This window comes from Pimephales promelas, chromosome 3 (assembly GCF_988280905.1).
Source record: "Pimephales promelas chromosome 3, fPimPro1.hap1.1, whole genome shotgun sequence".
In the NCBI taxonomy this organism is placed as follows: domain Eukaryota; kingdom Metazoa; phylum Chordata; class Actinopteri; order Cypriniformes; family Leuciscidae; genus Pimephales; species Pimephales promelas.
In genome coordinates this window covers 19,442,961-19,464,672 of record NC_142771.1, presented here as the reverse complement: position 1 = coordinate 19,464,672, position 21,712 = coordinate 19,442,961, and the positions used below count along the sequence as shown (strand labels likewise).

At 36.8% G+C, this 21,712-nt stretch overlaps 2 protein-coding genes across 2 annotated transcripts; both read left to right on the top strand.

Annotated features, from left to right (window-relative positions):
* Window positions 1-262: 262 nt before the first annotated feature.
* On the top strand, window positions 263-13,771 carry sez6l2 (seizure related 6 homolog (mouse)-like 2). Its single transcript, XM_039686781.2, has 19 exons — window positions 263-809; window positions 2,498-2,576; window positions 2,704-2,832; window positions 2,917-3,138; window positions 3,281-3,417; window positions 3,637-3,829; window positions 4,935-5,120; window positions 5,236-5,419; window positions 5,929-6,092; window positions 7,275-7,469; window positions 8,074-8,212; window positions 8,298-8,494; window positions 8,579-8,773; window positions 8,922-9,116; window positions 10,889-11,080; window positions 11,163-11,201; window positions 11,305-11,422; window positions 11,790-11,901; window positions 13,622-13,771. The coding sequence occupies exons 2-19, from the start codon at window positions 2,519-2,521 to the stop codon at window positions 13,649-13,651; spliced, it is 2,685 nt and encodes an 894-aa protein (XP_039542715.2). The 5' UTR covers window positions 263-809; window positions 2,498-2,518; the 3' UTR covers window positions 13,652-13,771.
* A 1,913-nt stretch (window positions 13,772-15,684) lies between these two features.
* Window positions 15,685-20,669, top strand: kctd13 (potassium channel tetramerization domain containing 13). Its single transcript, XM_039687506.2, has 7 exons — window positions 15,685-15,823; window positions 16,869-17,145; window positions 17,560-17,729; window positions 18,809-18,895; window positions 19,497-19,549; window positions 19,995-20,190; window positions 20,281-20,669. The coding sequence occupies exons 2-7, from the start codon at window positions 16,905-16,907 to the stop codon at window positions 20,524-20,526; spliced, it is 993 nt and encodes a 330-aa protein (XP_039543440.1). The 5' UTR covers window positions 15,685-15,823; window positions 16,869-16,904; the 3' UTR covers window positions 20,527-20,669.
* Window positions 20,670-21,712: the final 1,043 nt, after the last annotated feature.

The window sequence follows — 21,712 nt, the reverse complement described above, 5'->3', positions numbered from 1 at the left end:
CCTATAGGCTATCTACCAGAAACACTGTTTTTGAACCTTGTTGTTATATTGTTACTTAAAAAAAAATGCATCTGAATTATTTTTTTCTGCACGGTCCATGTGATTTAAAAATAAAGGCGTTTTAAAATATTTGGTCCGCACACTTTTCATTATTCATTGAATATTTGTGATGATGATGGAAGAAACATTAACATATAGCCTATCACTAATTAAAGGACGGCCACGTGATAAACCGTGTCAGTCAGTGAGACTGTTGTTGTCTCGAAAAGTCCTCGGGCCCGCTCAGTCCGTGGGTGAATCGTTCAGAACGGATTTGTGAAACGGTTCATTAAAAACGAACCGACTCCCAAACATAATTCGGACTTCACTAATTGACAGTCAACGCGCCAACCATACGGGTAGGAACTGCTGCCATCTATGTTCGTTCCACTCACCTGCTATCCTGCTATAGGCCTAAACGGACAAAAATAAACGACTGAAAAAATACAATCAAGAACAAAGGCAAACTATTTTGTTTTCCTTGGGTCAAAATCGTTACTGTCTTCTCCCAGGGATCGAATGGAACACCCGTGTTTGACAGCGTTCGGGAGCGTTCTAATGATTCTTTAAAATCCCTTTGACGTGCAGCGCCAGTTGTGGTATTCTGGAGGGGTGGAGGAGCGAGAGACGGAGGATCACGCTAGAAACGCAGCAGCGAGAACGGTGCTGGGGGGCAAAACATACGAAACATTCAAAGAATCACCAGGACAAGAGAAGAAACCTAGTGGATTCATTCTGACGAATAAAAAAAGCGAAACTGCGTATTGCGGGTGCGTATGTTTTGTTTCCCTCTGGTGTTTTCGCGAGCTTGTTATGTCGCGCGACCCTCAGCTGCATGAAGATGCAATGGATGTGTTCATGAAATCATTGTAAACCATTTATATTGAACCAGTATTGCTTTTCGTTAGATTTTTTTCTTTGTTTTTTTTTCGTCTAGACGGCTTGCTAATGCTTTATTTGGGGGGAATGGGCGTCTTGCGTCATAGGAAAGGATAAAAGGAAATGTTTTTGAATAGCGTCTGAATAAATTATCTGAACGCTTCTGCCCGCAGTGTCAGCAATATCATCTGCCAGCATATTTGATCGTGGGCATCATTTTTGTTGTGTGGGTATTATAATCTAATGACGAGCCTCAACATGTTTTCATCTCAATCTGTATTATGAACTATATATATATATATATATATATATATATATATATAGCGTCGGTGTGTGCGGTAAATACCAAATGAGGCTCATGTTGGTGACTGGGCCACTAAAGCCCAGACCTTCTCTCTGCTACCTGCCTTAGCGGTGACATCATTGATCACTGACTGAACGTGGGCACGTCAAGGGCCATATGTCTCGTGCACTTTCAAGCCTCGAGGGCCACATCGGGGCCATAATAAGATCTGATAAATGGCAAAAGCAGTGGCACCAATGACTTTGAGGGAATATTTTACGAGATGACGCATTATATGCCGTTTTTTATTTTAAACCTATGAATTTTTGCGACATGTCAATGTCATCATTTATTTTACATTTCAGACATAAAAGTTCTATTTTGACTTACAGTTTTCTTTCTAGTGTTTCTGTATTTTCTGTTTAAAGCAAGTTTAGGTGGGTCTTATAAAGCAATAGCTAAACTTTGGTTAATGTGACGGTTATGAACCAGGCTTTAATAGTGTGTTTCAGGTAGGATATGGGGAGGGACATTTTCATTCTCAACACTGAGCTGATTGGAAAGACATTGCTAGTATGGGATGACTTATGTTCTTGAAATCCTCTAATTCTCACCAAAGATGCATTTATTTGATTAAAATGTAGTAAAACGGTAATATTGTGAAATATTTTAATTTAATAATTTAAAATAACTTTTCTATTTTAATATATATTAAAATGTAATTTATTCCTGTGAAATAGTATTACAATTTAAAATAACTTTTCTATTTTAATATTAAAATGTAATTTATACCTGTGGAATATTATTACAATTTAAAATAACCTTTCTATTTTAATATTTATTAAAATGTAATTTATTCCTGTAATGTCAACATGATCCTTCAGAAATAATTCTAAAATGGCGATTTGCTGCTCAAGAAACATTTCTTATTATCAATGTTGAAAACAGTTTTGGTGCTTAATATTTCTCTGGAAATCGTGATTTTTTTCTGTGGAGTCGTGAAATCTACATTTTTCAGGATACTTTGATAAATAGAAAGTTCAAAAGAACAGTATTTATTTGAGATTGAAATCTTTGTAATATCGTTAATCATCGGAGAGTAAAATTTTTATGCATTTCCACTTTTAGGAGTACCTAGATGACTTCAAATCTTACAGACAGGAAATTAAAGTCACAAAACACTTTGATTTAATGTGTCCTTTATGATAAATATGTCTTCCTTAACTTTGATATTTCCATTTTTTTCTTCTATACCTCTTACTACTTCTTTTTTCTCTCTCGTTTGCTTGCACCCAGGCTCTCCTCTCATATTAAATAATGGTGTCCACAGTTTTTGCTGTGACACTGTCTGTCACACTGCTGCATCTGACTTCAGGTAATGTGTACATACTTGTGTGAGTGCTTTAGTATGTTTAACTATTAATGCAAGGTGAATGTGCATAGTACATGCCGATCACTTTATCTTAAATAAACTAAGTCTGATAGTTCCGTGGTCTTTTCAGGTGCATCATTAGGGACATCAGGCACTGAGGCTCCTCCCACCATGACCTCTAGTCCCCGCCCCTTGGGAGAACTCCTACATGCTGCCCTACTGAGTAAGGAGTACCTGGGCCACACCCCTAATAGCAGAGGTCAGTCTTTCCTAAAACGAACACAGCAAACTGCATCATTTCAATAACGAACCAGTTCATCTAAATGTGTGATTTAACTCACAGGTACAACTACTAACCCGACCCAGGCCATCCCGTCCATCAGAGAATCAGAACCCGCCTCCACAGTGATGTCACCAGGAATCCTCACTACTGCAGTGACCTCATCAGCTTCACCTCATGCAGGCCAATCAGGTTTTGGGAGCGCCGTGACATCACCACCAGCTGAAGAAGAGACCACAACTACTCTAATTACTACAACAACAATAACAACAGTGCACACACCAGGTATCATAACCAACAATACCACATATAGTTGAAGACATCAAATAATTTTTACTATGAAAACTTCACAGATTATGTCCCTCAATATGACATTCAAATGATTTCTAAATGAATTTATGTTGACTTTAAAACTGTCTCTCTCAAGTTCAATGCAATGCCAGCCTCTCAGGAACGGAGGGAATAGTCGAGTCCCCTGATCCGCTCTCCTCCTCGTCTCCGTTTTCCCCACTGGAGTGCACCTACAGCATCACTGTGTTTCCTGGATATGGGGTTGAGATACAGGTGTGATAGCATCAGCGTTAGCCAGGTTTCCATTTTACCCTCATTTAGTCTCTCTGTGGGTCCATATGGTTACTGCCTGTTAACACAGCTGATGGATCTCGTTGGCATTTGCATGGTGGATGTCATTTTAATGAGTTCTGGAAGCTTTGCCCTTGATACAATCTTGGGGAATGACATCATTAGATGTTGTTATGGTAACACCATCTGTCTGTCTTAAAGGTAAAGAAAGTAAACTTGTCCAAGGAGGAGTCACTTACCATTCTGGAGCTGGGTGGGACAGCTCCACAGCTTTTGGCCAATGAGACACTAATGAGCGAAGGTCAGGTGATTCGAAGCTCAACCAATCAAGTGCAGATCCACTATAAGAGCCTGAAGCAAGCCAATCATGGTGTTTTCAGCTTTCATTATCAAGGTATTCATTTTTCTTTTAACTACTGTTCAAAAGTTTGGGGTATGTACATTTTTTTATGTTTTGGAAAGAAGTCTCCTGGGCTGCATTTATGCTGAAAACACAACATGTCGTAATTACCGTACTTTTAGCATCCTATTCTAACCTGTTCACATCCTTGGAAATTATGCATTTCTATGGCAACACTATCAATGCCTAAATGAATCTGCAGCAAAATTTGAGTTGTAATTATGAGGTTGTGGATGCTTTTTACAAGTTGAAATGCCATGATCGCAGTTTATTTGAATATAAATACAATAAAAAAATGATATTGTGAAATATCATTACAACCATCTTAAAATGTCTGTTTTATATTTCAATATATATTATAATATGAAATTTATTCCTGTGATGTCAAATCCGAATTTTCAGCATTACTCAGTCACCTGATCCTTCAGAAATCATTCTTTATGTTAATGAATGGAATGATGGAACCTTATTATAAAGTGTTTCAGAGATCTTTAGTAACATTACACATTATAACCCTATCACTTGCACCATAAGTGCAAGAAGGAGCGCTTTCGTAGGTCCTTCATCCCAGTAGCTGTTAGACTCTTTAATGCAACATCATAATGCTGCACTGTTAGCTGCTGCTGAACTTTGAGTAGTACTGGACAATATTTTGCACTATGTATATTTCTTTACCTATTTATTATTTATTACTTTGTGCCACCTCCAACTGTGCAATATGTTACCTTTATCCATTCACAAATTTTTTTTGTATATTTGTGTTTATAGATAGTTTTTTTTACATAAGGTTGGTTATTGTGTGAATACAGTTGGTTTAACTAATTTTACTCTATCCTTTTCGAATTTTCCATTCCCTATATTTTTGGGTTTTACGAGCTGCTTGTGTATATTTTTGAGCTGCTGTAACACAGGAATTTCTCCATTGTGGGATTAAAAAAGTTTATCCTTATCCTTAATGCATCCTTGCTGAATAAAAGTTTAATTTCTTTATATTTCTCACCCTAAAACTTTTAAACTGTACGGTAATTGAATTGTAATTTGTCTGTTTTGACATGACATGAATGACAGAATTCATTAATCTTTTAAACATCCATTCCAGCGTTCCTCCTGTCCTGCTCATTCCCCCTCTCCCCTGAGGCCGGTGGAGTGACTGTAACTGATATCCATCCTGGTGGTCAGGCTCACTTCCATTGTGATCCAGGATTTGAGGTCAGGGGTCACGAGGTTGCAACCTGTTTGAACTCCACCCAACCCAGATGGAGTACCTCAGAGCCCCAGTGTGTGGGTGGGTTGCATGTGTTCCCCAATCAGTTATTTACGTATTTATCTACAGTGGCTTCAAGACACCTCCATTTATTGCCTTGTGTATAATCATTCACATGTGTTTTTGTATATTAAAGCTGTATCTTGTGGAGGATGGATTAGAAATGCTACCGTTGGCCGCATCCTCTCTCCAACCCTCCCCTCTGCAAATAACCATAGCAGCGGTAGCAACCTGAGCTGTCATTGGCTGCTGGAAGCCAAGGAAGGCCACAGGCTCCACCTTCATTTTGAGAGGGTGGCTCTTGATGAAGACAATGACAAGTAAGAGTTCATGTCTTGCTCGCTCATGTATTAAGTTACTGATCTTATATCTCTATCAGTGTTGGAGAAGCCACTTTAAAACTACTTATGATTCAAAGTAGTAAAAACATGAAAAAAATCTTTACAAATTCCAAACTTTTGAACGGTAGTGTATATTACTGAATTGAAAACGTAAATGGCAGTATTATTGTCTAAATTTTTATTTCATTACAAAAAAGTTGACTAGAATGCTGTGGAGGGAGTTTATTCTTTTATAAAAGAATCAATGAATCATTTAATCTTGTTTGAACCAGTTCATTTAAATGAGCACACTATTTTAAACCTGTTTTTACATATTAGACTATTTTTAACATTCTAGTTTGCTGCTGATAAATGAACATCCGAGATATGCCTCTTCTTCCTGCACAACCTGCCATGATCTTGATTCTTCCAGAATCATTTCATTCTCTTAATGTCACACCTTTCCTAATGTAGTTTTCGTTCCTTTTCCACGCCCCTCCTTTTCCTAGGTTGATTGTGCGCAGTGGGAATAGCTCTACAGCTCCGCTCCTCTTCGACTCGGATCTGGATGACGTTCCAGAACGAGGCTTTGTGAGCGAGGGGATGTGTCTCTATGTGGAACTCACAGCAGATTCCTCCTCCATCCCACTGTTGCTGGCACTCCGCTATGAGGGTAAGACGACCTGTTTAACATTCAACAAAATAGCTTTAGAGTCTAAGGCTGCATTTACATTGCAAGTATCTGATTTTTTGGCTCGCCTGTTTACATTCACCATAGACAGGACTGGTATCCAATGTCTGCGTTTACATTAATTCCCACCCAAAATGATTTTCAGTGATCGTTTTACTATGCACATGCTAGACCCTGGTTTTGTACGGCCGTGCTATCAAAATTATTTATATAATTCATGTTGGGTGGTCATGATTATTTGCCAGCATGGACAATATAACAGCTGTTATGACTCATGAATGAGAAATGTTCATTTATCTACAGCTCAGATCTAGAATTCTAAAGTGAAATAAAGTAGCCCTGTGATATTTTTTAATTAATTTAAATGAATTAACCAGAGAGAGAGAGAGAGCACGCGCGAGTAAGTAACCTAATACTGAAGCTTGTTGGTTTAATTACAGCGAGTGAAGTTATCACCTCATTGCTGAGAAATATAATTTAGCTTTCAGTAGTGAAGCTGTTTTATTGATAAAAGTCACTGGCAGAGGTTGAAAACCAGCTCCTGAATGTTTCTGTGTTTGCGCAATGCCTTTTCTTTACAAAAAATAACATACCCACCTCAATAAAAAACTGTGAGCGAGTGCATAACACCACATCTGCCTCATGAATTATACAACATTAAAAAGCTATCTTTGTGAATAAATGTGTCGTCCTCGGCTTGTTGTGGGTTGGAATTCAAAGGGAGTCAGATGTGCATGTTTAGATGTAGGTTGGATGCCTAGATAATAGATATCGGATATGTATCTAAATTTAAAAACACATTTGGATCGGATGCGGTAAAAACGGATCTTGTGCAGATTTTTTTGTTTACACGTGTGCAACAAATTCCCATCTCTGTCAGATGTGAGGAAAAGATCGTATTTTTTGTGCCAGTGTAAACGCAGCATAAGTATATTTCATCACTTTAAGCCATATAAACCCGTATTTACTTGATCATTTTCATTAACACAAAAAACTTTTTAAATTTATATAATTCTTAACAGATACTTGTTTAAAGAATGCCGAATACAGTTGCTTATTGTGATGTCACACTAATTTCAGGAAAAAGAAGTAACTCAAAATTACAATTTTGTACCCTCATGTCTGGGTTCTACTTTCACTCTCACTCAATAACATCTCTTTCAGCCTTTGATGGGGAACACTGTTATGAACCTTACCTGCCTCATGGGAATTTCAGCAGCAGCGACATCACCTTCCCTCTGGGTACTATAGTAACCTTCTCGTGCTCTCCTGGTTTCGTCATGGAGCAGGGATCAGGAGTTATGGAGTGTGTTGACCCCAATGACCCTCACTGGAACGAGAGTGAACCTGTCTGTAGAGGTATAACATTATATATAACCTCATATTTGACACAAAACATACCTGTAAAGCATCTGTACACTACCATCCAAAAGTTTGGGGTAAGTAAGATTACGTTTTTTAGTTTTCAACAAGGAAGCATTAAATTTATCAAAAGTGACAGTAAAGACTTTTACGTTGTCATCAAATAATTCTCGTTCTTTTTTACCTTTTTATTCATCAAAAATCCTGAAAAATGTATGATTTCCACCATAGTATTAAGTAGCACTCAAAGGAATAAATTACATTTCAAAAATATAAATTGTAATAATATTTCACAATATTACTTTTACTGTATTTCTGATCAAGTAACCTTGGTGACAAAATAACCTTCTTTCAAAAACAAATTGCACAATGTTGATCATCATTAGAACTGTCAACTCATTGATTAATACAATTACGAAGAAAACAATCCTTGTAAAATTAAAGTGATTCTAATTCAAAGATCATCATTCTAAGTACATTTAGAAAATGTCAAAACAGTCTCAGATTTTACCTAATGGGGCTCCAAGGGGGCTTCATCTCATCTAATCCCTCTGGCCCGATAATATGAAAGCTATTCTAATAACATTTCTCCTCTTGTCAGCTCTGTGTGGCGGGGAGCTCACGGACACAGTGGGAACAGTGCTGTCTCCTGACTGGCCACAGAGCTACTCTAAAGGGCAGGACTGTGTGTGGCAAATACATGTCAGTGAGGACAAACGCATCGAATTGGATGTACAAATGTAAGTAGTATATCTATTTGATTGTGCCAGTTTGTGCTTAAATCTATTTATGGTTTAATTCTATTTCCCTCTTTTTTGCTTGCAGTTTGAACATTCGCCATAACGACATTCTCACTCTATTCGATGGTCATGATCTGATGTCACATGTGATTGGTCAGTACTTGGGCTCAAGAGAGAGGTTCAGGGTTGTATCAGGAGGTTCAGAGGTCACCATTCAGTTTCAGAGCGATCCCGACGACTCTACGTTTATACTGAGCCAAGGCTTCCTCATTCACTACAGAGGTAACTACATCAAAAGGGTTGTGACTTTTTCATTTGTTTTGTGTTACTGATTGCTGTGATGTCACTTCCTTTCATTTCTTGCAGAGGTGGAACCAAATGACACATGTCCTGCCCTTCCGCAAATTGAGTTTGGCTGGAGCAGCTCCTCCCACCCATCTCTGGTGAGAGGCAGTGTGTTAACCTATCAGTGTCAGCCTGGTTATGACATTGTTGGATCTGACATCATCACCTGTCAATGGGATCTCTCCTGGAGCAACAACCCGCCCACCTGTGTGAAAAGTGAGCCGAGTTATATATATATATATATATATATATATATATAATTATGATTAGAAAACACTTTGTAGTACTTAATAATAAGGATAGTTAATTAATCGATTAATATTGTACACACGCTCTTTTTCTCCTGGCTTTGATGTGCCTCCAGTCCAGCAGTGCCCTGACCCAGGAGAAGTGGTCAATGGAGCACGCTCAGTACATCCAGAATCTGGTTTTGCTGTGGGAACTGTGGTACGCTTCACATGTAACCAAGGTTATCAGCTGGAAGGCCCGAGCCAGATCTCCTGCCATGGCAGAGACACCGGCATGCCCAAATGGAGTGACCGCAGCCCAAAGTGTGTCTGTGAGTACATGTTAGTAAGTAAAGTGTGTGACGGATCTGGTCATGGAAAAATTGATTTTCATTCAATTTTTTTTAAAATCTTTTGTGATGGATTTGATTCTGTAGAATTTGAAATGGATTGTTATTAATATTTAAGGTTGTGATAATGAATGCATACATGCATATGGTTAAATACATTGAATGAAATTAAAATAAGAAACAAAACAAAAAAACAATAAGTAACAAAATAATCCTGATTAAAGATTGTAATCTATCTAAAGTCTTATTAATTATGATAAATTATTAAATCATATAGTACTGTTCAAAGGTTTGGGGTCAGTAAGATTTTTTTGAATAAATACCTTTATTCAGCAAGGATCCATCAAATTGATCAATAGTGACAGTAAAGATATTTACAATGTAAATAAACAATTGTTATTTAAAATAAATGCTGCTTGAACTTTCTGTTCTTCAAAGAATATAACATGGTTTCCACAAAAATACTCTATTAAGCAGCACAACTGTTTTCAACATTGATAATGATGATAAATGTTTTTTGAGCAGCAATCATCATATTAGATGAATGATTCTGAAGGATCATTTGATACTGAAGACTGGAAAATTCAGCTTTGATATCAAAGTAATAAATTACATTTTAAATATATTTAAAGAGAAATCAGTTTTTTTAAAATGCTAACAATATTTCCTAATATTATATTTTTTTTATTTTTTTATCAAATAAATGCAGCCTAGGTGAGAATAAGAGACTTTCAAAGGTGTCATGACATGGAATTTTTGTTCCTTAATGTTCACTTAAAATGTTAATTAAGTTTTTTCACAAAAACCTAATGTATTTTTGAGGGGTGGCTCCTTTAAGGCTGGTCAGTAAACAGTCACTGTTATGATTGGCTTACACCACTGCACAGCAAACACTATCAACGCCCCCTTGCTGCTGCATGTGAGTAAGTGTTTTGAAAACATTAACCATATAAAACCTTAATTTACAGTCAAAGCATTATGAAATAGTTTACTGAAGGTTTGTAGCGCAGCTGCTATCAGATCCAATACAGCTGGCTGCTTCATCCGTCAACTAAAGTTTCTTTAAGAACTCTCCATTACACTGTAACTAAATTAAAAATTGATTTAAAAAATCTCTTTGAAAGTCTTTGAACAAACATATTATCCTCCAACACGATAAAAAAATAACCATTAAAAATAAACCATCCACTTCTCTCTGAGAAATTCTCTTCTGAAGTCTGTACAGAGACACAAATAAGCTGTTTAAACAGGACGCATCAAAGCCAACATTCCTTTACGCTTCTATTTATCCTCTTTTCAACAGACTCGAGCTCGTGGAGTAGAGGGAACAGGCATCTGTATAACTGTATCCAGCGTAGACAGCGTCAGTGATTATAATGGGTTTTGACGTGATGTTTGCTTTTGACCTTTGGTGCGATGATGTAAAACTGTTTGTTGACGTCTTGCTATAAAGGCAGGCATATGCTAATGCATTTGTCCGTGTGACGTCACCCATTATCCAAAAGAGCTGTTTTCGGAGATTGATTAAATAAATGCTTTGTTTATAACAAGGAGGACGTTATAAGCTCGAAAATGTTACCAAGACTTCTTATGTGTCAAAAGATCAAGGCAAATTTAATTTCTGATGGCATGACACCTTTAACAAAAACGTACCGACCCCAAACTTTTGATATCTCAGCCCAAGTACAATGAAGATTGTACAAACTGATAAACCATCAATCAAAAATACTGCCTGCTATTTTTCTGTCAATCAGTAAAATATGACCCATGCCCAAACCCGGGTGTGCCGGACAATGGCTACCAGACACTGTACAAGCACAGTTACCAGGCAGGTGAGACGCTACGTTTCTTCTGCTATGAGGGCTATGAGCTCATTGGGGAAGTCATCATCAACTGTGTCCCAGGACACCCCTCACAGTGGAATAGCCCACCACCCTTCTGTAAAGGTATGTGAATGTGAACTAGTCCAATACACTGAGTCACCATTTTTATCTGAAGAAATTAAAGTCACGTTTTATTTGTTTTTAGTGGCCTATGAAGGGCTACTGGACGATCATAAATTAGAGGGTAACTTTTATTATCATTGTATCAGTGATATTCATATTGCTTTGCTAATCTGGCCCACTTTGTCATGTAATGATGTCCATGCTATCAACTTTCCTCTTTTCAGTTTCTCAGTCTTTAGAGGCGTCTCATCAAATGCTGAGTGAGAACATTGCATTGGCTATCATCCTGCCAATTATTCTGGTCATCCTTCTAATCGGTGGAATATACATGTACTACACCAAGTAAGTTTAGGAGGCTTGAGTTTTTAAATGCTTTTGCTTTGAACGTTCGTTTGAACATGTTTTGATTCATACATTTATTATTTATTATTGAGCATTTTCTCTGGAATCTTTCATGAAGTGTTGGCTGGAAATTGCTAAATAAATAAGTAAATAAAAGAAAGGTATGGATTTTTTTCTGGCATAAAACAGCCACTTTTCATGATTTCCTTATCCAATTCAATCTTAAATAACTCACATTACCCAAGAATAATGGCATGTTAGTGCTATTTTGGCTTTAAAATTCAGTTATTTTCACTGAATATTGTCAAAAGCTTCACAGCTGCTTTCTTATTTATCTCTTCTGTGCTAACACCTCTCGCTGTCTCAGTGTGTGTAGGTGGCAGTGGAAACCGATGTTCTGGAAGTCTCTATCTCACACCCACTCCTACAGCCCCATTACAGTGGAGTCTGACTTTAACAACCCTCTCTATGAGGCAGGGGTAAGATGCTTACAACCAAGTGGAATTTGTACTTGTTAACTGTTAGGGTGTACAATTGAATACCAAATCCAATGCATGTTCATGCATATTCCCTTAAAAAAGCTACACTGTGTAAGTCTTTTAGTTTATTCTTAGCTAAAAACACTTGGTTCTTTCAAAAATATATGTGCTCATTAATGTATATTTACTTCGTTCAAGTAATAAAATATTCTCGTGAGAGTATAATATGCATTTGAAAATACATACGGGTAAGGGGTTTTAATGTCGGTTGCCATGTTGCCCCTCCATCTTGAAAGTACACTAGCCAAAGAGGGACATACCCGTTAATTCAAGCTTCGTCTTTCGCGTTTACGTATGAGTTAACACTCATGGACAAGGTCGAACTGGAAGCCATGTTAATCTTGGACTACACTGGCCACCGTAGGAGTTAAAACGAAATCGGAATTGAGAGGAACAGAAACTAATATTCCCTGGATGGTCATATACCTTTTCACTGCTAGATGGGGGTAAAAATCACACAGTGTAGCTTTAAGGAATTGCAGTGTGTTTGCTATGTTTGATCACATGTATCTAATCTTGGGAAGCCTAAAGTTCATTGTAGTAGACAATCGGTTTGGTCGGTATAATTTAAATGACTCACTGATTCATTTGAGTCTCTGAGCAGAAGTCACAGCACAGCATTCTCTATCATATTTTATGTGAAGAACATGTATTGTAAGTATCTTATTTTGATCAGTCAAGTTTTGTGAAATATTATTAAAATTTTTCTATTTTTATAGATGTAGTTAACTATTAAACAAAAATTCAAATGTAATTTATTGTTTTGATGCCAAACCTGAATTTTCAGATGATTTGGTACTCAAGAAACATTTCTTATAATTATTAATGTTGAAAACAGTTGTGCTGGTTAATATTTTTGTGGAAACCATGGTACATTTTTTTCTCAGGATTCTTTGATGAATAGAAATTTCAAGGACAGTATTTATTGAAATAAAAATCTTTTGTAACATTATGAATGTCTTTACTGTCACTTTTAATCTATTTAATGCATCCTTGTTGGATACAAATATTCATTTCTTAAAAATGAAAATAGTAACCAAACTCCATCGCACACCTGCAAGGTGATAGGTGCGTCAGATAATAAGAGCAGCTAGTCATTCAAGCAGATAAGGAACTCCCGCACACTATCATTACTTGCACTTTTTAATCAAGTTTATTCACACACAACGTTTCGGTCACACGACCTTCGTCAGGAGTCAGGAGTCTGGATACTCCTGACGAAAGTCGTGTGACCGAAACTTTGTGTGTGAATAAACTTGATTAAAAAGTGCAAGTAATGATAGTGTGCGGGAGTTCCTTATCTGCTTAAAAATGAAAATAAAAATCTTACTGACCCCCAAATTTTATAAGCTTTTGTAGATGTTGCTGTTTTAGTTTCAGATATAAATTAGGGCGTTTTATTTTGTTGTTGTTGTATTTAGTGTCAATATATTGGTTAATGAGTTCATTCATAAATCCTAATTTGAAAAAATGTGGATAAATACCACCATTATATATTATATTATATTATATTATATTATATTATATTATATTATATTATATTATATTATATTATATTATATTATATTATATTATATTATATTATATTATATTATATTATATTATATTATATTATATATGCTGGTAAAGTGTATTTGTTTTTTCCTCTCTCTCACTGTAGGACACGCGAGAGTATGAGGTGTCCATCTGAGACGAGTGTTCAAATGAATCCAAATTGAAAAGGAGAAGAAAAGGAAGGATACTGTTATTTTTCTCTCTCTCTCTCCGCCAGACAATTATTTGTTTTATTCCATTAATTACAACACATAAATCTCACTTTTCACAGTCTCTCTCTCCTCTCTCTTTGCCATTTCACTGATGTATGTGCTGAACAAGTGTGTGTGTGCTCTGTATGTTAGCTTGTTTACATATGTGTGTATGTTTATTGGCATCAAAGTACTGAAGTAGAGAAGGTAACAACACAATTGCTGTAAGTACATATTGTAAGTATGATTTCTACAGTCAGGCATGTTTTGTAACAGAAGGTTTGGTGCCTTAAGGACTGTAAAGTGGTGAAGGATTGAAAGAGAAATAGAAAGTGAGATGGGTAGAGAAAGAATGAGAGAGACTTTGACACAAGTGAGACAAAGATAAGTACATATACCTATATAATCCAAAATACAAAAACTATACTCTCATGTTTGTATACAGATACATGGCCACACATTCATATACATGCACATGATAAGAAGAACATATTGAATGTAAATATTTTGATTGAATATTGAGTATACAAAACAGATTCCGTGCCAAAATACATCCCAAAATGTGACGTCACTTTACATTTCACTGGTTGCCATAGTATTTCTCACATTATTATGTACAAATGAGGACAATGCCAGCATTTCATATTGTTCTTTACTGTTTCTTAAAAATCTATTTCTGCTTGATGTTGAATGACCATGTTTCAGAGGAGCGGAATGTCCTCTCGCTTACGGCACGCAACGATTGTATATTTTACCGCTTCAGCTTAGGATTCATGATCAATTATACTTACTGTCATTGTTATCAGAGTTGATGTTGTTGCATATGCACTATGTTGAGGAAAATATATACGGAAAAAAACTGCTTGCTGTGATGCAGTAATCGAATTGAAATGCTTTTTATAAATTGCATTTTTTTATTTATTATTTATCTCATGGTTTGTTGTTAATATGCAGTGAGTTTCGTCTTTTCCACTGTGCCATTACCAGAGCCCATGTTGTGGAGGGCTTTGTTGCATTATAGTATTACTTGATTGTTATTTATTTATCAACATATTATACTTGTCATGAAGACATTAATTTGCTGAGATTTAAGATTAAATAAAAGTCTCTGTTGGATGGTGAACATGTGTTTTATAAATGAATCTTTATGATTAATAATACTAATACATATTTCTTGCTATAAGAAATAGTATTTATTATATATTAAAGTAAGAAATATACATATTATATATAATTTATTTATACTATATTTATCATTTCTTGATATATAATCAATAAATTTGCTAATAGCAAGAAATATGAGTACTTTGTGTCTGTATATATTCCATGTTCCCCATGTATATATATATATATATATATATATATATATAGTGCTTAGCATAAGTGAACACTCCCATGCTAAAAAAAGAGGAATAAAAAAAATCATCTTTTGGAAATTGATCTTAATGCCTTAATTTTAAAAAATGAGGAAAAATCCAACCTTGATGGACAGCAATTTTCTTTGTGAATGAATAATGTATCGTAAATAAATAAATAAATGTTCTTCCAAATACAGGGGACATAAGTCAGGACACCCCTATGCTAAATTCCCATAGAGGAAGGCAGATTTTTATTTTTAAAGGCCAGTTATTTTATGGATCCAGCATACTATGCATCCTGATAAAGTTCCCGTGGCCAGCCCCACATCATCACATACCCTTTACCGTACAGAGATTGAGTATTACACAAATTAGACTCATTTACATAATCCACGTTTTAAAGACTTAAAGATTTAAAACTTGAAAGAATGTCCTGTTACAGAAGAAAACATTGACCTAATAAAAGAAATAACCCCAATTCAAACAGCTCCGCTGTAGGCCGTTGCAGGGGGCGGGGCTAACTCCCTTGACAGACGTTGATTTGGACCAATCAGTCAAAGAAAGACACTCCTCGCGAGGGTGAGCAGCAGCCATTGTCAACCCACAACAAGCTAGAAAGAGGAAGAGGACAGTCGTGCTGCGAGACAACAGAGGAAATTATGATTTGTTATAAAAACATTTCAGGTTTATTGTTATAGATGTAACAGTCCGTAGCGATTACTTTATATTTTGTGCACCTTATCGCGGGGACCCAGCTCGGTAAGTGTTTTGCTTGTTGACAGCTCGTTCAAGAGCTAGCTCAAGAGCTAATAAGCTTATCAATAAGACACATACATCATGCTTACTAGATTCTGTACATGTGTTTGCTTTTAACTTTCAGTTGTCAAGTTGTAAATGACTAGTGAATGGAGGGGAAACAAATTTGGGGTGGTCTAGACGAGGATTAGCGAGATCTCTCAGCTGGAGTTAAGATCTTTCTCAATGTGTTGACCTAATTCTGTACATTTCCTCTGATATCAGTACAGAAACACATCTGTGGCCTCCCCAGTGGAGTGGACAGATATTCACAATCACAGCCCTCCAGACTATTGCTAAACGGGTGTTATGCACTTATCTTTTTGTTTTTAGACCAGTGAGATCGATTATCAGATGCTCTTTGACAGATGATAAATGCATTGCTTTGTGTATCAGATATTATGTTTCTGCTGCTTTCTGTATGTTTTTGTTATATGTGCTCTGAGATAGTTTCAGTGGTTGTTGTTGTCATATCATGAGGTGTGCACACTTAATGTTATGATGTCACCGTGTTTATGCATATATTTGAATATGGTTTATTTAGCTATCATAAAGTTGTTTGTCTTTTGTACATCTCACCAGAGATTGTTTATCTATTTTTGACAAATAGATAAAAAAACCCCCGATATTGTAACTCATTTACTCTTTAATTAAATAACATTTATTCATTTTATATTTAGAAGGGCTTAGGCCGTCAAGCTTCGAAATGTTAAAAACCATTATTAAAGGATCCATATCCACTTGTGTGCTGTATTCCTTTGACGCCACATGATCATTTTGAAATCATATGAACAGAGTCTATTCACTGAAAAATGTGCCCTCCAATGGCACATTTTCCTTATATTTTCCTTTTCCTTAAATGAACAGAAACGAGAATATCCTTTAGAAACTCTCCTTGTTTGTTCCATAGATGTAAGAAAATCCTCCAGGCTTGGATGAATAAAGCAATTATGAAGTATTCAAGTTTGAAATTCTGTCTGCTTTGTATTTGTATTCTTTATACTTTTAGGCAATAAATAAGCAGTATTTGATTTCTACTCCCCTGATGTCTGCTGAGGCATCTGGTTCGTCTGGTGGGAATGTGGTGACTGTGTCCGGTTCTGCCCCATCGTTCTCCAGCCATGTTGGGGAAGGAAAGGCTGACAGGAGCCTGGCAGGGAGTAAGTACGTGAAGCTCAATGTTGGGGGAACTCTTCACTACACCACCGTCCAGACACTCAGCAAGGAGGACAGTCTGCTCAGAAGTATTTGTGATGGGAGCACTGAGGTCTCCATAGACTCTGAGGGTAAGAAAAAGCAGTGTGTTTTTGAGTTTTTGTGTGTTTTTGAAAGAAGTATCTTAACCAAGAACGATACCTATAACTATATGCACACACAAGTGGATGATATTGTTCTGTCTATTTTAAGTACGTGCTGCGGTTTAGTTGACTCGAGCTCTTAAAGGAGAATGGATTCTGATCGGCTGCCAATCAGCTGGACAAAATCATTCTTAAAGTTAATCATTCTTAAATTATTGTTATAGTTGTGGTGGGGATTCTACTATTTTTAAAACATTTTTTTTAGAACTACATTTTTATAGTTATCGCTCTTGGTGTGAACGGGCCTTTATGCTCACCAACCGTCTTTACTGTCACTTTATTTCTTTAAAAAAAGTTGCTAGAACAGATGTATATATAATGTGTGTTCATTCATCTTTTAAGGCTGGGTGGTGTTAGACAGATGTGGGAGACACTTTTCCCTGGTACTGAACTTCCTGCGGGACGGGACAGTTCCTTTGCCGGAGAGCACACGGGAGCTGGAGGAAGTGTTGAAAGAGGCGCAATACTACAGGCTCCAGGGTCTTGTACAGCACTGCCTCACCACATTACAGGTTCGAGGATCCACGGGGCTTGTGTTTGTCCCTTTAGTGTTGGCTCAAAGAAGCATATGTCTGCATTGAAATCATAGACGTTGGAACAGGGGGGGCGGGAGGGGCGGCCGCCCCCCCTCCCCCGGCCGCCCCCCTAAATTCACCTAAGCACGGGCGTCAGTTTGAAATTTGCTGGGCACAGAGACACATTCGGAAGTGCTGGGTACAAACTTGTCAAACTGTGCAGCCTTTCTACTCAACCCATAAATAAATACATCGATCCGCCAGTATTTATTTGACCGTTTGAATGGTCTAGTGGTAGATATTTTGCCCAGAGTGCCAGAGGTTACGGGTTCTAATCCGCCCTAGGTACAGTTTTTTTTCTCTCACTCATCAAAACAGAATATGTCCATCTGTGGTAACAGTCAATATCAAACATAGGACACGTTTATTTTGTGATTTTACCGGAATGAATAGAGTCTCCGACGTAAAGGCGATTAAAGTGCGCGTCCGAGTGAAGACTGCGCGCCACAGAGAACACTGTGCATAGCCTACAACTGACAGCAGCGGCAACAAGCGTTCCTCTTGATTTCAAAAACAAAACATTTTAGCACTAGATCTCTTATTTAAACGAACTAAATTGACGCTCTGCTTAAAAGGATGTTTTATTGATGTTTAAAACGTTTTATTTTCTGATATATGGTGACTCAAGCACTGATGGATCAAGGAGCGGTCCATCAGTAGAGTCACCATATTCGGAAAACATTTGGAATGGGTCAGACATAGCCCACAGTAATTCTGACTTATTATGTTTTTTAAAAGAATTTCTTTTTTATAAATTGTTTTTAATTTTAATCAATGGTTTTAATCAACAAGTTGACTGATAAATTCTCAGAAAATGGATTTAATACCAATATTTTGAAAATATTGCGTAATAGTGCGTAATTCCGACAGACCCCCCCCCCCCCCCCCCATCCCCCCCAGAATCCCGCCCCCCCTCTCACAAAATGGTTCCAACGTCCCTGATTGAAATGCTTCTTTGAGCCAAGGAAGGTGTTTAACAGCTGACACTTACTATGGCTTTTTTGTTGTTGATGCAGAAACGCAGGGATGTCTGCAGGGGTTGTCACATTCCTATGATCACTTCAGCCAAAGAGGAACAGAAAATGATAGCCACCTGTAGGAAGGTGAGATTTACTTCTCCTCTGACAAAAAAACAACACAGGAAAAATGTGATCTCTTAGGGCTGGAATACACTATAATGCTTTTGAGTCGATGCTTGTTGCTAAAAGTCTGAGCCAGTCTGCAGATTATGGGCAGTCAGACGGACTTGAAAGACATAGGGGTTTGTTCATATATCATTTGCCTGATTTATACATGATTTTATTCCTAAAAACATGCTGATTTTTATTCTGACTGTTGACAGTACTTTCTAATTTATAGAGTGATAATAAAGAAAGCCAAAATCCCCACTATAAAAACCTTTAACTCTTATGTGGCAAAATAAATAAATAAATAAAATAATAATTTTGAACCTGGCTTTATCCAATGTTCACATTTCTTTTCTGGAAATGTATGCAAATTAGAGCATTATTGAATTGGAAAATGCAAAATTTTCTATATTTAAGCATAACATTTCAGAAAACTTTCAGTAATTCAAAAAAATGTTTTCTTACTCCTGGTGTTGTGTATTCTGGCCTTTAAGGATCCAAATGAACCCTTCTGCTGCGTACAGTATGGAGGAAAAAAGTGGTCTTTGTTTCATCAATAATCTTTTCCTCATTGCAGCCTGTGGTGAAACTGCAGAATAACAGAGGGAACAATAAATACTCCTATACCAGGTACATTCAGCCCTCATTCTCACTCCTTCTGCTATTTCATAAAGAACAATGTTTTCTCTGAGCAGAACACCTTCTCGTTTCAGAAAGCATATGAACCATAATGTGATTATGTGACTTATAGTCACCTATTCTAAATGAATAATTGTTGTCATACGCTCACCTCATTTTTTGGAAAAATTATATAGCTCAATGACACCATGTAATTATGCCTGGTGACTGTAGGAAGCAGTAAGAAAAATCCAAAATGATTTTAAAACGCATAACTGTTACTGTATGTCAAACAGTAGAGCATGGCACTAGCAAAACCAAGGCCATGGGTTCGATTTCTGGGAATGCATGAATTGTAAAAATGAATAGCTTGAATACAATGTAAGTTTGATGCCAGTTTCTTAAATGTGAGTGAGAGGTGCCCTTTTCTATATAAAATGAACCTTTATTCCCTCAGCAACTCTGATGATAACCTTCTGAAGAACATCGAGCTGTTCGATAAGCTGGGGCTGCGCTTCAATGGCAGAGTGCTGTTTATTAAAGATGTGTTGGGAGATGAGATATGCTGCTGGTCTTTCTATGGCGAGGGGCGCAAGATTGCTGAAGTCTGCTGCACCTCCATTGTTTATGCCACTGAGAAGAAGCAGACCAAAGTGAGCAATGAGAATGAAACTCCCTTATCTGTGTGCATATATCTGTTTTTTTTTTTTTCACTTCATTTTTTTTTTCATCTATTCACATAGGTTGAGTTTCCAGAAGCTCGTATCTTTGAGGAGACTCTCAACATTTTGATCTATGAAAATGGGCGAGGTTCGGGAGGCATGGCCCTGCTGGAGTCAGGGGGCGTCTCGTCACCAGGTGTGGGCCAGTCGGAGGAGGAAGGGGCGGGGGTAGGGGGTGGGGATAGGCGGGTGAGGCGTATCCATGTTCGGAGGCACATTATGCATGATGAAAGGGGTCATGGACAGCAGACTGTCTACAAAGACTGAATCAGAATGGTACACAGATGTGCTGAATCATGCATGTGAAAAATGGTTGAGAAAAGAAAAACAACTTTGGTATGTTTAATACTGCACTGAAATGGGAGGGGTGGGGGCTAGTTTAGAAATAATACTGAAGTTGCCACAGTGTGGCACAGTTTTGTTTATTTTTCTGTGAGATAAATTTACATTTTATCTTTTTTCATTTTTTGTTAATTTAATTTATTATTCGTTTAATTTATTGTCCAGAATTTTCAATGTGACATACGTTGTGTTTTTTTAAGGTTCTGATTTGTTTGTATGGGCCATGTGAAAGTTTATCTTTCAGTGTTTAATAGTAAACTGTGATGTACGCTGACTTGAGGTGTTAAGAATGATGAGAGGTACATGGGGGCGCCATGTTGCATAGGACTGTCAGATCTTCTGGGAAACTGACCAAATTTGGGCAGCTTGTTGTTGCAGCCATTGATAGCAGGGATCCAGTTTTAAACATGCTTTTGGTTTTTTTAAGACAAATTGAAAGCTTAAGTAAATAATTTTACACAACTGTGCCTCACAATTTGGTACGTACAATTTGCATGGGCATGTTAAACAATATTTCTAAAACTAATATTGTTATTGTTTAAAAAGAAAATGATCACTGTTAGTTTCTAACATGATATCACTGAATACACACAGCAATGGGTTAGACGCATCAGTAGGATTGAAATACTTCCAGCACTAAACAATGTTATAATTTTATTCCAAATAATTTCTAGACAAAGATGGCGAATGGCATGATGACAGTAGTTTCCACTAAGTTACAAACAACTTCACAAAACAATGTTTTATTGACCAATGTAAGCCATACATGTATGCACTCACTGTCCTAGACCAAAAAACACCTCTTCATTCTGCCAATTAAACTAGTAACGTTATGTGGAATGCCGTCCAAATGTTGACTTGGAATTTTAATCAAATTGAATTAATATTTCATTAACATTTTCAATAAAAATGCTTTTTGATAAAATCCTTGTAGTTTTGAAGTTATTTTGTTTTTGTCTTAAACAAATATTCCAAAGAATTACACCTTAAAAACACAGTCGATCATAGTAGAGTGTCAAAATGACCTATTCATAACAGATAGAGGTAATAATAAATATGCAAATATTTACAAGAAAACCCTAAATCAATCATAAAAGTATCTGTTTAAGTT

Excerpts from the sequence above, each read along its gene's own strand:
- kctd13 (XM_039687506.2), top strand. The coding sequence starts at position 16,905 with ATGTCTGCTGAGGCATCTGGTTCGTCTGGTGGGAATGTGGTGACTGTG. Across the intron at positions 18,896-19,496 it reads TGATAGCCACCTGTAGGAAG|CCTGTGGTGAAACTGCAGAA; the intron begins GTGAGATTTACT and ends TCCTCATTGCAG. Across the intron at positions 19,550-19,994 it reads AATAAATACTCCTATACCAG|CAACTCTGATGATAACCTTC; the intron begins GTACATTCAGCC and ends TTATTCCCTCAG.
- sez6l2 (XM_039686781.2), top strand. The coding sequence starts at position 2,519 with ATGGTGTCCACAGTTTTTGCTGTGACACTGTCTGTCACACTGCTGCAT. Across the intron at positions 2,833-2,916 it reads CCACACCCCTAATAGCAGAG|GTACAACTACTAACCCGACC; the intron begins GTCAGTCTTTCC and ends TTTAACTCACAG. Across the intron at positions 8,213-8,297 it reads ATCGAATTGGATGTACAAAT|TTTGAACATTCGCCATAACG; the intron begins GTAAGTAGTATA and ends TTTTGCTTGCAG.